The 16862-nt window shown below is 41.7% G+C and overlaps 2 protein-coding genes across 4 annotated transcripts; both read left to right on the top strand.

Annotated features, from left to right (window-relative positions):
* Nucleotides 1-7120: 7120 nt before the first annotated feature.
* Nucleotides 7121-14626, top strand: LOC101778043 (receptor-like protein kinase 2). 3 transcript variants are annotated; one of them, XM_012847088.2, is made up of 2 exons: nt 7121-7566; nt 14442-14626. In XM_012847088.2, exons 1-2 carry the CDS (start codon nt 7160-7162, stop codon nt 14488-14490), a joined length of 456 nt encoding a protein of 151 aa, XP_012702542.1. In that variant the 5' UTR covers nt 7121-7159; the 3' UTR covers nt 14491-14626. The 3 variants fall into 3 exon arrangements, with proteins under 3 accessions (XP_012702542.1, XP_022683309.1, XP_004972908.1); XM_022827574.1 differs by lacking the exon at nt 14442-14626 and adding an exon at nt 13938-14415 and having other exon boundaries at nt 7121-8933; XM_004972851.3 differs by lacking the exon at nt 14442-14626 and adding an exon at nt 9073-9511 and having other exon boundaries at nt 7121-8933.
* A 703-nt stretch (nt 14627-15329) lies between these two features.
* Nucleotides 15330-16604, top strand: LOC106804405 (receptor like protein 30). The gene is given in 3 exon segments (XM_022827722.1): nt 15330-15401; nt 15455-15547; nt 15549-16604. Coding segments are annotated over 3 exon segments (942 nt in total). The 3' UTR covers nt 16326-16604.
* Nucleotides 16605-16862: the final 258 nt, after the last annotated feature.

Here is a 16862-nt window from a genome sequence, read left to right as displayed (position 1 = left end):
CTCCCCACAGTCTTCATGGTCTATTTGCACTGCACCAGTCTCAAACAACAGGCAATATGTAAGTAATCATCTTTCAGTAGATATATAGGAAAGCCATGTAAATAAAATACCGACCCAAGGTATAATAGGCATTTTTGTAGCTTCTTGAAGTAGGACCAGCCCGACCAATTGGGGCATGTGCCCCCTACAAGCCCTCCCACTACCATGGAGGCAATGGCAACTATAGTGTCATATGGATGAAGCTACGAACCTTGGGAAGGCTAGCAGAGAGGAGAGCAGTGTTCTCATAGTAGGAACCAGAGGGGCGGAGCCACAAGGGCCGTGCAAGGGCCTGACCCTCCTTAACCTTGCTGTAGTTTCAGTGAAAATCCCCCCTTAATCATACTATTAATCACCGCAGCTAGTAAAGAACAGCCCCTCATGATGTTTCTTCTTGCTTCGCAGCCCAATGCGCCTAAGGAAACCAGGTTTTAGGCCTATTTTTTTACCTCTAGACTTGGCAGGCCCGTACTTTGTTTGTATGTATATTATGTAGACTCTACGCTTATTTTTCATAGAAGAGGTGCAAAAAAACATCAAAATTTCACAGAAAACACAACTACAAATTACCACGGTACGTTAGGAATATACACGAAAGGACAAACCAGCTACGTACAGAAGAATGCATCACTGCTTGATGCGCTCTATTTTTTTTAAAACGAAAAAAAAATCCAAGATATCATGCATGTACAACATTTCTTCTCCCGGTCAGGTGGAGTATAATAGCGTTGGCATTATAGAAAGTTTTGTATAATTTTTTTTCTTTTACAGTGTTTGCCCCCCTATACGAAAAATCCTGCCTCCACCACTGAGGAACAAGGCATTCTTAACACATATATTCCATGGCTCAGCTGTATCCCATGGTGCAAGAAGGGAGGCCACCAGGGCGAGGATGATTACACCCATGACTGGCGGGGAACAGGGTCTCAAGCTAGCAGGGAAGAACATGTACAATACAGTAAGGGAGCAACATACTATGGACATGGCTTTTAGGTTGGAGGTAACGAATGAAAAAGAAAATGGAAGTGATTGTGTGAATGATAATTATTTGTCACAATTATATTTGCATATTAGCCTGTCCGGGCGAAGTCAGAAAAAATCTATGAGAGGACCATCCAATGACAGATGAATTATTAGCAAGGTAATTTTATTTTTTTCCCTAAATTTACATGGTGAAATCGTGTGTGTGGCATCAAAGTGCCCCTTGCATAAGGGAAGTCTTGTTAATTTTGTGCTTGCTTCTGCTCTCTTTTTGCAAACCTGCGGAGGAACTATACGGTTTTAGTACCAAGCTCCATATATAGGGTCTATTTGCAGTGGTTCCAACTCCAAACCGCAGTTCAGAGCTGAGTGGAGCTAGCCAAACACCCCAACTCCAAAAAATATTGAAGCAGTCTAACTTCATGGAGTTACTGGAGTTCTAGTTCATTTTCGTAGAGCACCTCTTTCACAGATCCAAAACACTGCGAAACGAACCTAGACGCGGAGTTAGAAGATACTTACCCACCACTGCCATCGGTTACACAAGAAAATATTTTGGTTCTATTTTTTCCCCCGCTTCATCTGTCCCACAACCTTCATCTCTCTCGCGACTACCAACCCATGCGCCACCCCTAGCCTAGGACCGCCCCCAAGCCCACGCGCCGCTACTCCTTGATCCTTGCCGTTGCCGCCATCCAACTATGCGCCGTTGCTATCGCCTTGCACCTCCGCCATCGCTCGTGAGGGCTGGAGCCATCGTTCCCCTTGCGCACCGCCATTGTCCTACACGTCAGCCTCATCCTATGCACCGCCAACCCCATCCAGCACCGCTACCATCCTGTGCGGTGGCTCCGTCCCGCGCACCGCCTACCCATCCTACATGCTGCTGGCCCCACCCCACGTGCCCCATCCTGCACGTCGCCAGCTAGCCCCATCCTGCGCTGCACCCATTCTACACCCCACAAGCTCTATCCCGTTCATTGGCAACATCCTGCGATCCGCCTGCTGCTGACCTAGAACTGTTTGCCACTGCTAGCCCCCATCCGGTGCGCTGCTGACTCTATCTGGTTACTAGCTTGGGTAGGGTGAATCGAGCAAGGCCTCGCGGGCCGTGGGCGAGCGAACGAGCTGATTCAGTCCCGAGGAAGAAGATAAGCTCAGAAAAAAGGAAAAAAATAGGTATATACATGATGACATGCGGGGCCATGGGGAAAAAATGGCAATTACCTATGAAAATCCTCTTTTTTGAGCTGGGCACCCTTCTACCAAACATCCCGTCCACACAACTCCAACTCCAAGCAAAGCTAGCTCCAGCTGAAGTTGAGGAGTGGAGCAGCAAAACCTGGAGTTGGAGCCATACCAAATAGAGCCATACTCCCTCCGTACTAGTAAAGGAAGTCGTTTAGGACATGATTGTGCTTACCAAGGAGTGATTAATTAGAGGGTATTTTTTCTTGTCTGCCCCTATTAAAAATGGTTGCGGGTGCATTTCATACGAGAAACAACCATAGTTCAGACGGCTAGTGCAGCGAGGTGTTTGCCCTAAGGACCCGGGTTCGATACCTGGCGGAATTAGGTGTAGCTATATCACAAGCTCATGTTTCTACTATCTCAATTTGTATTTACTTGAATGATGCTACAAATCTCCATCAAAATGAGTAATTTCATAATTGCATAAAAACGAGGAGCCAAAAATTAGAGGGGGGAAAGGCAAGCGCTGTGGCTGCATGGGATTTGATTCTGCTGGGCATGGTGCGCGCGCTGAGCCGCTTGAGCACGTTTGTGCTCGCGTTCTGGGCGTGTTGGGCACCATGTTTTCGTTAGTTTTTCACATGCAAATGATTTTCACTGTGGCGCCATGGGGTTCTAATTTTTTGCGCTTGATAGCTCCGATGTTTGTGTTCCACCATGCCTATTTTAACGGAGTCTTTCCCTGGCCTCTTCTCTTTCCATTACCGTGCTTCATCTCCTCACTTTCCCTCTCTTCTCTTCACTACCGCATGCAATGGCTGATCCTAGAGTTGTTGCCTTTGATCTGAACGTTCGCTTAGAAGAAGATGACAATGGCAATCTTGCCTTCGATCTCAACGAGCCAATATTGGAGTCCGGCAAAGACAATGGTAATCACCTCCTTGTTTGAGTTTGTTGTTTCTCTCAAGCGCCATCTTTTCTAATTTTTTTGTTTCATTTTTGGATAGGATTTGATTTGAACTTGCCATTAGACGAATATGGTGTGGTTGACTTTGATTACATACAAAACCTCGCTGGTAATTTTTTTTAGTTTGTTCTTTCCTCTTTTGATTATTTTTTATGTAATCTGTGGCTAACAAGAAGAATGTTCTTTTTTTTTCTTTTAATAGAACAAGATGTTGAGGTTCCCGATAAAATACACCATAGAAGGAAGGACATGACAGAAGAAGTCACAAGACAAGTGTACCAAGCATTGTTGGCTAGAAGCAAGAATGGGACACTAGGCAAGAAGGATACAAGAATTGTTGCTGATCAATTTGGAGTGCACATTTGGTCATTTCAGCGCTTATGGAAGCGAGGTAAACACCAACTTGCTCATAACATTCCTGTTGTGGTTGCAAGTAAAAAGAAGGGTAGATGTGGCCGTAAGGCAGTCCCTCTTGATTTGGAACAATTGTGCAACATTCCTCTCAAACAAAGAATGACCATAAAAGATGTGTCTAGTAAACTTGGTATGAGCAAAGCTAGGATACAAAGGTATTTGAGAAAAGGTTTGCTTAGGCTTCACTCTAGTAGCATCAAACCATACCTCACAGATGCTAACAAGAAGACTAGGTTGAAGTGGTGTGTTGACATAATTGAGTAGGGTTTGCTTGGTGATCCAAGATTTAAGGATTTTTTTGATTTTGTGTTCATCGATGAAAAATGGTTCTACCTCTCTCAAAAATTTGAAAAATATTACTTGCTACCCGAGGAAGATGAACCACATCGCACTTGTAAAGACAAGAATTACATCCCTAGGTTCATGTTCTTGTGTGTTTGTGCTCGGCCAAGGTTTAGGAATGGAGAATGTGTTTTTCATGGAAAAATAGGTTGTTTTCCACTTGTCACTTATGAACTTGCTGTTATAAGAAGTCACAATCGTCTTCTCGGAGAACAAGTAATCAAGCCAATTTCTTCGATCACAAGAGAGGTGATTAGAGATTTCATGGTAAACAATGTGCTGCCTGCCATTCGTGCCAAATGGCCAAGAGAAGATGTGAACAAGACAATTTTCATACAACAAGATAATGCACCTTCCCATTTAAAAGTGGATGATCCTATTTTTTGTGAGGCTGCTAAGCAAGAAGGGTTTGACATTCGCCTCATTTGTCAACCACCCAATTCTACGGATTTTAACATTTTAGACTTGGGTTTTTTTCAAGCTATTCAAGCTATTCAATACAAGAAGGATGCAAAAACAATAAAAGATCTAGTTCCAATAGTCTAACAGGTAAATTGATCAATTGTTCACTTGTTCCATTGTTTCTTGAACAACTAATATACTCATTGATTGAATTTTTGAACACATGTTTTGCAGGCATTCTTAGAGTACTCTCCATGGAAAGCAAACATGATTTTTGTAACACTTCAGAGTGTTTTGAGGGAAGCCATGAAAGTTAAAGGGTGCAACAAGTTCAAAATTCCTCACATGCAAAAAGAAAAACTAGAGAAAGAAGATCAGCTACCATTGCAAATCTCTTGTGAATCTTCCTTGCTAGTCGAAGCAATTGCTAGCCTTCCTGTAGCAAATTAGAAGAAGAATATTAGAAGATGCAAGCATGTTAGTCTTTGCAGCATGCTAGCTGAAGCAATTGCTAGCCGAAGCAAGAATATTACTAGCAAATTAGTTTTTGCATGCCTGTTAGGTCGACTGAATGAGACATGTACCTTACTGTTCTTTCTTTGCATCTTCCAACTTCTTCATATTGTAGATCTCATCCAACTTCTTGATAATGTGCTCAGGAAGAAGTATTGTGTCACTATCCATTTGAAGCTTCTCCACATCAGGAATGTAGAGCTCACAATCAAATTTTTCTATACCATCAAAGATCCATGTTGTGAGATCGTAGTCTCTGTGTACAATACCGCAACGTGCACACATGCTAGCTTCGCGGCAAGCTTGGTAGCAGCCTTCGTCGTCGTTGTTGGCTCCACGTGCCGCAGCAAGCACACAGAGACTCTGGCATCACCTCGACGGAGTCCGGCGCCATCTCGACCGAGTCCAGCACCGTCTCGACTGACGAGTCCAGTGCCATCTCCGAGGCCAACGACATCTCCGATTCTGGCATCATCTCTGAGTCCAGCGCCTCCTCCGTGGCGTGAGCGACCTCCATGGCACCGGACTCCATGGTGCGAGGAAGGAAGGGAGTAGACCGGCGAGTGGTGAGGAAGACGTGTGGCGAGTGGCAAGGAAGGAAGGCGCAGCGTGAGGGCGATGAAGACATGCGGCGAGCAGTGAGGAAGGAAGGTGCGCGGCGAAGAAGGAAAGCGAGCGTGCGGCGCGAGGAAGGAAATTGAAGCGACCGTGCGGTGGTGAGTGAAACAAAGAGGCGAGATCAATGCAGTGGATTGCGAGTGCGTGATTACTGCGGATGGAAGTCGAAACGCAGGGGCAATCGCGTCCAACTCCTCACCTCCGAGTGTGCGATGACATCCTTTGAGAAAACGGGCCAAGAGCCTAGAACGTCTTCCTTTACGAGTACAGAGGGAGTATTACACACCAAGAGATGTAAGCTGAAAGTTAAGTGGCCATGTCTCTTAATATGCCGTGCTTGGATTTCCTTCGATGGAGAAGGAGTGGACACCTAGATTTGTGCATCGGCACACTAACCTCCCCCCCCCCCACCTCCAAGTTGTGGTATCCTCCCCCGATGTACCGCAGAGGAGTCACACAACAGCGGAAGACCATACATTAGTGGCAGGATAGAGGGAAGGGGATGGCTAACGTGAGGGAGGCAGGGGCACTATGGTCATTGCCATGCTCAATTCACACTAGAATGAGGACGTGGCTCACCACGTCAGCAAAAATGGTAAAAGTGTAGAATAATTCTTTCTTCAATGACAGATGTATAGGAATTCGTTAGAGTTATTTTTGAAGGAGCATCATCTGTAAGAATGGCAAATAGTTAAATATTCCGAATTTACTTGCTCAGATCTTAGCTGTTCCTTACCCTGTAGTGTAGGGAGCTTCGGTAATCAGTGGTGGTGGTGGGGTAGGGTGGGGGAGGGCCGGATGTGGATGAGTGCAACTGCGGCTGATGCGCACCAAATCTGGCGCGGTCAGCACTGTCCGCGGGTGCCCGCTTTGAAAGCTGCTGATTGGAAAAAAAAACAAAAAGGTTCTGGTGTCATCGTCTTATTGGTCGTAGGCAAAGGCGACCTGAGGAACACGCATGTGACGCGATGTCGGAGGAACGCCATGGATTGGATGAGCTCTAGACATGAACACTGCAACATCTCCTTCGAGAAGACGAGAACTACCACGGCTGGAATACTGCGATTCACGAGCATCCATGGTGGTAACCTCGACAAGTTTTAGCTGCGGCTCAACTGCATTTTTACTTGCTCCTTCTCGCTGATTCTTGAAGCACCACTATCATCTTCAGCCACGTTTTATGCGAGATAAAACGAGTCAAGTCAGTGTTTTCCACAGCAGTAGGATCTTGATGCCGCTCCAGTCCAACCAAAAAAAAAATGAAGCACATCAGATCAGTATATTTGATGTTGTTATCTGCGGAGTGCGGACTAATTCATCCCAATGCGCAACTTGATTTGATCTTCAATTCCACCTTCCTCAGAATGTAGCGGCCGGCTTAGTTGACTTGGAAGTCTTGCTATAGTGAGACTTCCAATTACCGGTCACTGTTGTAGCAGTGGATGATACCAACAGCATTTGACGAAAGGCTAGTCAAGTCTCCTCAGGTGTAGCAATTGCGTACAGCTAGCCCATGGTACAGTCAAGTCTCCTCAGGTGTCGCAATTGCGTACAGCTTAGCCATGGTACTCGTAAATTAATTAATTTATTAATGGACAAAGACTTGACAGCAGCTGGAAGCTGCATAACAATCCTTTATGTATCTGCCTTGTGCCTCTTTGTAAGCCTATCATCGGCTCATACTGAGTTGCTATGGCTTCCATCGGCTGGGTGTTACTGCTCTTTCTTGCTCAGCTCCACACACTACTCTCCACCTCTATTGCCCACCGTGCTGATGGTGGTAACCTCACTCACCTCCCTGTCTCATTTTTGTGCCATCCAAACCAAGCTAAGGCGCTCCTCCAGCTGAAGAAGTCCTTCTCCTTCAGCAGATCCACCACCAGGCTTTCATCATGGCAAAATGGTACCGACTGTTGTCTCTGGGAGGGTGTTGGCTGCGACCCTTCCTCTGGCCATGTCACCATTCTCGACCTCAACAACCGTCGCTTGTCAACTCATGGCTTGGATCCTGCACTCTTCAGCCTCATATCACTTCAGCGACTCGACCTTAGCATGAATGACATCGGTGGAGGCAACATCCGTTCTGCTGGTTTTGAGAGGTTCACTTTTTTAACCCACCTAAACCTTTCCAATTCAGGATTATATGGTCAGATACCTCCTAGCATCAGTAAACTAGTGAACCTTCTCTCATTGGATCTTTCAACATACAATATTGATTATTCTCTCGGTTTTTATGGTCCAAACTATTATGATTATTATAACAATTTATGGGAATCAAGTTTTGATACCTTTGTGGCAAACCTCAGCAACTTAAGAGAGCTCTACCTTGACTCGGTGGATTTGTCTAATAGTGGAGAAGAGTGGGGCACATCTCTTGCTGCATATGTTCCTCAACTTCAGATACTTAGTTTGGCTGATTGTCACCTGAGTGGTCCTATTCATAAAGCGCTCTCGAGACTCCATTCTCTTGTTGTGATCAAACTCCAAGAAAACTTTTATGAACCTAGTGGTCGTCCATTTCCAGAGTTCTTCATGGATTTTCCCAATTTAACCGTGCTTCAACTTTCTCAGACAAATCTTGAGGGGCGGTTACCATCTAGACCCTTTCAATCAAAAAATCTAAGGGTCCTCGATTTGTCCTATAATATGAATCTCTCAGGCCATGTGCCAAACTTTTCTAATGCCAGCTCTTTAGAGACTTTGAGACTTGATAGGACCAACTTTGTATATGCCATACCAACGCCTTCTAGTAATTTCACGTCGTTGAAGGAGTTGGGCCTTAACAGGAATTTAATTTCTATGGATTTTCTCTCTGCATTTGGTAGACTTGAGTCTCTACACCAGTTGGACCTTGATTGTTTTTTGGATAATGAGTTGGACCACGATTTGGACTCAGGAAGCGACTTAGGTCCAATTTTCTCATGGATTGGCCAGCACAAAAACCTAACAAGTTTGGGACTCTTTGGATGTAACTTCTCTGGGGCAGTTGGAAACCTCACGGGCTTGCAAACACTTGAAATGCATGATTGCAACACATATGGCTCCATGCCATCTTCTATCGGCAACCTCACAAATTTGAGAAACTTGTATATATTATATGGGTTTTCAGGACCAATGCCAACTGCAATTGGTGAACTCACAAATTTGAGAAACTTGTATATCGAGGGTGCTGATTTTTCAGGACCAATGCCAGCTGCAATTGGTGAACTCACAAATTTGAGAAACATGTATATCCAGTATTCTGGGTTTTCAGGTTCAATGCCGGCTCCAATTGGCAACCTCACTAACTTGGAAGCCATGGAAATTAGTGGTCAGATTTCTGGGTTGATACCTAATGCAATTGGGCAGCTCAATAAGTTGAGATGGTTAGTTCTTCAAGATTGCAATTTTTCCGGAAGCATACCAAGCTCAATAGTTAATTTGACCCAGCTAACAATGCTGGATCTTTCTTTTAATTCTCTCAACGGTACGTAACAATACCCCTACCCACACACACACATATTTGCGATTGCAAAATGCTGTATTATCCATTCTGTGCTATTTAGTTAAAAAAAAACATAGCCCTACGCCCGACATGCCACTAGTGACAAGTTAAACCGTGACAGATGTGTGAGGTGGCCGGCGCCTCTGCTCCCTCCTTGACCAAACTACACCTGCTGGAGGGGCATGAGTCTGCTTGCTCTGGAGAAGCTAGTCACACATCATACAATTTCTCACACAAAATTTGCACATGTGCAGTATATAGGATTTGAACCAAGATTGCTCTTGTCACACCCGGTTTATTTTAATTAACAAAACATATGCAAAGGAGGATACTTTAGAACGAAAAATAACCTATGTTGGAATCAATGCAAATTATACTTTATTTACAAAAACTGAGGTAAAACATAATCAAGTTTTATTCATAAATGTTCATATATAAATTATACCCGTTACACACTTAACGTTAGAAAGATGAACACATCTAATCGAATTAATACATGTGTCGTGTTGGGCCAAACAAGTTTATTTAGAAAACACATTCATATTGACATTGGTCATTTTATCAGTAATTAGGAAAAACCAAGTTATAATTTATCCATATTTTAATTGTAAATATTGAAGTATAAATTATATCATTTAAACATTTAACTTTTAGAAAAAACAAACTATGTGAAACATCTAAACGTATACTTTATGATTCAAGCAGATCAAATTGTTATTCAAAACATAATCATGTTGGTATTAATCAAGTTAATATTTATTTATAAAAGCAGGTGTAAAAGCCTAATCAACTTTTATTTAGAAAAGTTGACTCAATGTTGAATATTAAAATAATAAACATTAGTTTATGAAAAACCGAGGTGTAGCTCTACTTAGCTTTTATTTAGAAAAATATATGAAGTAAGAATTAATCAAATTAACATTGATTATGAAAAGAGGTGTATAACTCTACGTATCTTTTAATTAAAGAAGACATGTTTAACAGGCATCATTCAAATTAATATTAGATTTATTTTTAAAAACATGCAAGATAGAAACATCATTACTAACGTGTAATTTATGTTATCATCAACCTAACACAACAAGAACGAGGTTAAACGGAGCTAAAACAAAGGATCGATGAAACAAGCTGCACAGGTCTAATCGTGACTAACCCTAGACAATAGGGGCTAGCAGAGAAGATTTGCAAGACACATCAAACAGTGCTCGCAAAATTGATAAGGCTTGAGGTTAGATCTGTTAAAGATTACAACTTGGTTCGATTGCAAGGATCAAATAAAGTCTAGGGGGTTCACTGTAAAAGGTGCAAGACATAGGAAAACTTGTAAACATTATAGGATCTCCAAGGGGCCTAATCCCAAAAGCTCAAAGAGCTTCAAATGGCCATGGTGGCCGGCTTGTGACAGGTGGGATTGGGGTAGTCCGGCTGCGAGGACGAGGATTGAAAGAGGAGGTCGAGGGGACTCTATGGAGGTGCTCACCAACGACGGGGCAGACAGATTCCAGCTAGAATTTTGGCTGACGGCGGACAGCAGACGGTGGCTGGATTGGCGTTGCGAGGTGGTGCTGCTCCGGTGGCCTTTTGGTGAAGCAGATGCCTTAGTTGGAGGCAGCCTATGTGGCGCAACTCTAGGAGGTGGCAGCTTGGTCTGGGGACGTCGGGGTGTGGCGGATCGAGGCGGCGGTGCAGCTCGGCTCCGGCGGTGGCAGCGCTTGTGCGTGCAAGGGCAAGGCACAGCACAAGCACGAGCTGGGGCAGCATGGCAAGCAGGGGACACGGCTTCGCTATTTATAGGGGCAGGGGTGGAGCCCTGGCGTGGCACGCACACCCAAGTTGGCTGGGGAGGTGGCGACGGAATACTGTGTCCGGCATGGACACCAGCAGCTGCAGAGCTCAGATGGGCCTAGCAGGCTGGCTGCTGGGCCAGAGCAGGTCGATCCCACAAGCCCGCCCCGAAGGAAAAGGGATTTCCTTCTATTTCATTTTCAGAAATGTTTCCCGTGCAAAAATAAATCTAGAAAATTCTAGATAAATCAATGAAACCACAAAAAATACTCTAAAAAAGCTAAAATTCTAGGAAAATTTCTTGAGATAGCTTGGGACACGATGAATCCAAATAAAATACTTGGAGCTCAAGAAAGGGATTCTAGGGCCTTATAATAAATAGATTTAGCTCTAGGAAAATGAGAATAAATCCAAAAAAATCCGAAAAATTCTTAGAAGAACCTAAACGTTCTAGAAACTCATTTTTAAAATGTCTACACTCATGAAACACGAAGATACCTCAGCATGAATGCAACACATGAAGAACCAATTTATTTAATTTAGAAAAAAAACAACCAATCACTTTCCTAAACTAAATTTCCTGTCAAGAAAATAAATGTTGGAAAAATTAAAATTATTAGAAAACTATTGTTTAATTATTATTTCAAATCATATCCTGAAATCCAAAAAATTCATGGTATGACAGCTTTCTTCACACATAGATCTCTTTACGAAACACATATTAACTATATAAGGGATTCTTTTGATTTCACTTCTTTGAATATTGTACTATGTTTGACACTGTAATGATCATAAATTTAAAAAATATCAATTACAAATTTTTAGATCTCGTCATGCACTACAACTTTTGTGAAGAGCACATCTCCTTCCATGGCCATTTTGGAAATCATAATTTATTTTTAAAAATAAATATAAGAAATGGTCATGAATTTTATTTGGGCCTGTAAATAGTCTTAAATGAAAAGGTTATGAACTATGAAGTTTGAGATGTCATCGAGCTCTATAGTTATGCTAGTAAATTTGTCGTCATCCTTCTTCATTTAAAAAAGACTATTATTTTTAGAGGCAATTGCTTATTAGGCTTGCCTCTAGAAGTCAATTTCTAGTAGTGGTAGCTTAGGTGGTCTGCCTTTCGAAATTGATTTTCAGATAGTTACTAAATTATGTGGCCCACCTCTGTAAATACTTGTATTTTTGGAACCCTTGCTAGAGACGGTTGTTATTAAGCACCGCTGTAAAAAAAATAGAATGATCGCATGCACAAATGATTTTTAAAGTAGTGCCAAGTGAAACAATAATGAAAACTAATTGAATAAATTATTCTTACTAGCAAACAAAATATACAAAAATTTATTACTGAAAATAAAAAAGAAAAGAAGCATAAAAGATAATAAAAATGGAAACAATAAAAGAAATGAAAAGTTAGAATTTCCTAGTAGAAAAAGAAAACAGAAAAGAAAACAAAACAAAAATAGAAACGAATAATAAATATAAAGGAAATAAAATAATATGCAAAATAATATAAAAGGAAATAATTAAAGAAAATGACAAGAAAATGTAAAACCAAAGAGAATGAAGAAAGGAAAAAAATAGAACATGGACGTTAGTTGGGCCACAACTAAACCTAACTTGGGCTAAAATTAGGTCATATTGGGCTGCTTGTGCTGCCCCCACCACGTGTGCAGTCACACGCCAACTTGAGGATCTCTTAGAGCATCTTCAGCAGTTTCCCAATCAATTTTTTCTAATAAGCTAATGGAAATGTCCCAATATTTCTTTTATGGTTAATGGAAAAGTTGTTTTTGCAGTTCCCCAATAATCACAATCCAAACTACCGTATTGAGATACTCTTTTTTAAGGATAAGTTAGGGTGGATTATTGGTTTGTTGGAATACTATTTTTCATTAACCCTCCCAATACGGTAGTTGGATTGGGGAGTAAGGATATGCTAACATGACCTTAGTTTGTAAAGGCATGTAACAGGTCAAGGACATCCCTCCACCATAATATATTGCTGCAAATCAAGTGGGCTAGCCTGCGAACCCACTTATAGTCTATTCCACAGTTGCCAACATGATCCAGCCCTTCTAACCCGTTTGCATCCCTAAGCGTCACTACTCCACACCACGAGTTGCCAACATGATCCAGCCCTTCTAACCTGTTTGCATCCCTAAGCGTCACTACTCCACACCGTGGGCCTTGCAAGCTGCAACTGTGCCCTCCTCTGCTCAGAGTAGTTGCAAGCTTGCCACTAACGCATGTGTGCATGGCTCAAGCTCCTAGTAGTCATCTTGAGTTGCAATTATCCCCTAAAAGAAAAATAGTTGCATTAAGGCCTCTACTATGTGGAGTGACTCTAGGAAAAAAAGTCGAGGCCCATGTGAGAAAAGTTGGCATTTGTTTTGTTCTGTCACAGTGCTGCTCCTGGTTTCAACTTGGCCACTTGGGGAGTGATCAATGCCCAAACCTCCTCTCTCCATTTCAAGCGATACTCCAAGCACACGTTGTGTGAAGGGCCTAACGAACCCACAAGCCTAACCCCATTGCAAAATCCTCCCTTAAGGTTCCTTCTTGATGCAACAACCACACATGTTGCTTCTATATGAGCTTGAGTGTTCATTTGACAGGGTAGAAAGGACAATGGAAATCTTAAATGGGTATTAGGGCTCATAAAGCTTTTCATTTGCTCTAGTTTACTCTAAAAGAATTTCTTTGGCGCAGTTGACACGATATACTTCTCTAACCCCGGCCCTCTTATACAAAAGCTGGCAGCTTATATAGATCATTGTAAGAGGTTAAACACAACAAATGAGTTTGACACTGTGTCAAGAACTTTGGGGGAGGATTTTGCAGCGTAATGAGTAAAAAATGCATATATTAAAAAGTTAAACAAGTTCTTGAAAAGAAATCTACAATGCTATTTTTATAAATTTATTAATTCTTATAAACTCGAGTCCACTTATTCATGTCAATGTCAATTCGACATTTCAACTTAACTCCAAACATTATCATAATTTAAAACAATTTAATGGTCAGATGTCATGCAAAGAGTAAAAGATGTCGAATTAAACTGAAGAAACTTATATAATTACTCATTATATAATTACTCATGGATTTACTTAATTTCAGATATTAACAAATGTTTATGTTTGGATCGGGATCCTATATAAGTGATCTTACCAATTCTTTATGATGGTACAGGACTATACACCGGGTATCATAAATCATAATACATTTTATGATCCATGATGGGTCCGGATCATTTCAGCTTCATGGGTCCTAGGATTATGAAATTCTATGGTCCGTAGGTGCACTAAATTCTTCCGGTAGTCCTTAAACTTGCACACTAATCTCACCCACCCCACTATTAGCAAATTAATGTGTTGAACCAGCATCAAACCATTGCCTAACACGTGGCACAACAAAGACGAGGGGGTTGGGGAAAGTAATTTGCAACAAGTGCAAGGGTCGGCGAGGTTACCACACAACTTTTGGCCATTTATTTAGAGACTAGTAATGCAATTTTCTCAAAATAAAATAAATAAACTTGGGATATATATTTCTATGGTACGATATCAACTTTTACTTTTCTCGAGAAAGGGTCAAGTATTCATGTTCTGAACAAAATAGGAGGTAGCATCTTCTGATTTTAATTTGTAGAAGGGGAAACACTTTCTAACCTAATGTTTTCTATTGTTCTTCCAGGGGAGATTCCACCATCCATTTTCAGTCTTCCTATATTAAATCACCTTGATCTCTCTTTCAACCAGCTTTCTGGCCCTATACAAGGCTTTGACAAGGCAGGTCCACAGTTGGAGACCGTGAGGTTCGAGAACAATGAATTGTCAGGTTTTATTCCCAAAGCCATCTTTCAACTAACAAGTTTAGTATGTATAGATGTTAGCTCAAACAACTTGATAGGTTCCGTGGACCTTGCACATTTTCGGAGATTAACTTACCTCACTGTTTTGCATCTTTCCTACAATAAGTTGCATGTCATGGCCTCAGAAGATAATAATCCAGTGGAAACCAGCTATTTGGCTGGACTAGGTGAATTAGGGCTCGCATCTTGCAAGATAACTCAATTTCCAAGATTTTTGAGGCATGTTGACTGTATAACGTATTTGGATCTTTCATGTAATAAAATCAGTGGGGATATACCAAATTGGATCTGGGAGAAGACATGGAATGTTGTGCAATCTCATTTGAATCTTTCACATAACATGTTCACGGGCATGCAACTTAATTCGGATGTTGTCCCTTTCAATACATCAATCGGAGTGCTTGATCTTAGTTTCAATAGACTTTCAGGGATGATCCCTATGCCAAAATTATCAGGAGATGTCTTGGATTATTCCAACAACATGTTCTCTTCCCTTCTGCCAAACTGGACCTCCTATCTTCGGGACACCGTTTATCTCAGCATATCCAAAAATAATATACCTGGATGTCCTTGATCTATCATATAACTACTTTAATGGCCCGATTCCACCTTGTTTTATAGAAAATATCCCCAGCGGTGTTTTAAATTTGAGGGAGAATCGCTTGAAAGGGATGCTGCCTTCCAATATAACAACAAGATGTGCTTTACAGATGATAGATTTACATGGCAATAAGATCGAAGGGAGGCTTCCTAGGGGCCTTTCTAACTGTACAGACTTGGAGGTTATAGACTTTGGAAGCAACAAAATAGCTGATGCTTTTCCTTCTTGGTTGAGGGGGCTTCCCAAGCTTTCTGTACTCGTCCTGAGATCAAACCAAATGTATGGCACCATAGGTGATATTGTTGGGGACACAAAACGTGAGGAATGTTTCCCTAGCTTGCAAATTATCGATCTTGCCTCAAACAATTTCTCTGGTACTTTGAGGCCACAATGGTTCAAGCAGTTAAAGTCAATGATGGCAGAGTTTAATAGTTCTGGGAAAACTCTCGAAATTCTAAACACTATAAATGTCAATGACAGAGAACATTCATATCAATATTCTGTTGAGATCATGTACAAGGGGGCAGATATGCCATTTGGAAGGATGCTGACTACCGTAACAGCAATTGACTTCTCAAAAAATAGTTTGGAGGGTACTATTCCTGAAACATTTGGAAGCCTTGTATCACTACGCGTACTGAGTCTGTCACACAATGCCTTCACTGGAAAAATTCCAGCCCAACTTGGAAGCATGACTGATTTGGAGTCACTAGACCTGTCCTGCAACCAACTCTCAGGGGACATTCCACAAGAGCTAACTGATCTCACCTTTCTTGGCTCCCTAAACTTGTCATACAATCACTTGGTGGGGAAGATACCGCAGTCACGTCAGTTCTCTACATTTGACAGCAGCTCATTTGAAGGGAATGCTGGATTGTGTGGGCTGCAATTGCCAAAATTTCCTTGTGGTAGTTCACCTCACTCTCCAGGTGTGGCACATGGGGACAAGTCTTCTCGTCATATTGATGTGGTTTTGTTTCTCTTCGTTGGGCTTGGCTTCGGCGTTGGCTTTGCAGCTGCTATTGTGGTCAAATGGGACCGGTTTGGCAGACGTTTCTATTGCAACTGCAAGAGTCTCGCGTACTTGATCACCACTAGAAGGTGATATTTTTTTTCTCTGCAAATACAGCATTATACTTTCCTGGAAGCTAAGGGAGCTATGATGAGGCACTAAGGTTTATTGCACTGTACCTAGCTTCCAGTTGTATTTCTAAGCCTATTTCCATAGTCATTACTTCGGTATTGTACTTATATGTTAATCTTCCTTTCGGTACATCAAGAGCGCAGTGCTAAAGTATCTGGCCTTGCACGAAATCTGAAACTTAATTATGAAATGCGAGCTAACTTGTGTAGCTGGCTTTACACAAGTCTTTTTTTATACTGACACAAGTATTGTGCTCTGTTGTTCAATGTAAGCTGGCTGCTTAATGCTACTGTTACTACTAGTATGGTATAGTATGAACACTACTGAAGTCTCAAATAGGTTGTTACTTGTATATCTTCTTACGTTAATGTTTCCATCCATGGAAAATATTGTTAGAAAAAACCAATGGGTATAAGATTATGCCTATTTTATTGATAAAGAAGAAGAGTTAGGCTAATAGCTAAAGAGTAACAAAAAAAAATTACTGCGCTAAAAGTT

This window comes from Setaria italica, chromosome VI, assembly GCF_000263155.2.
Source record: "Setaria italica strain Yugu1 chromosome VI, Setaria_italica_v2.0, whole genome shotgun sequence".
In the NCBI taxonomy this organism is placed as follows: domain Eukaryota; kingdom Viridiplantae; phylum Streptophyta; class Magnoliopsida; order Poales; family Poaceae; genus Setaria; species Setaria italica.
This window is presented reverse-complemented; position numbering and strand designations above follow the sequence as displayed.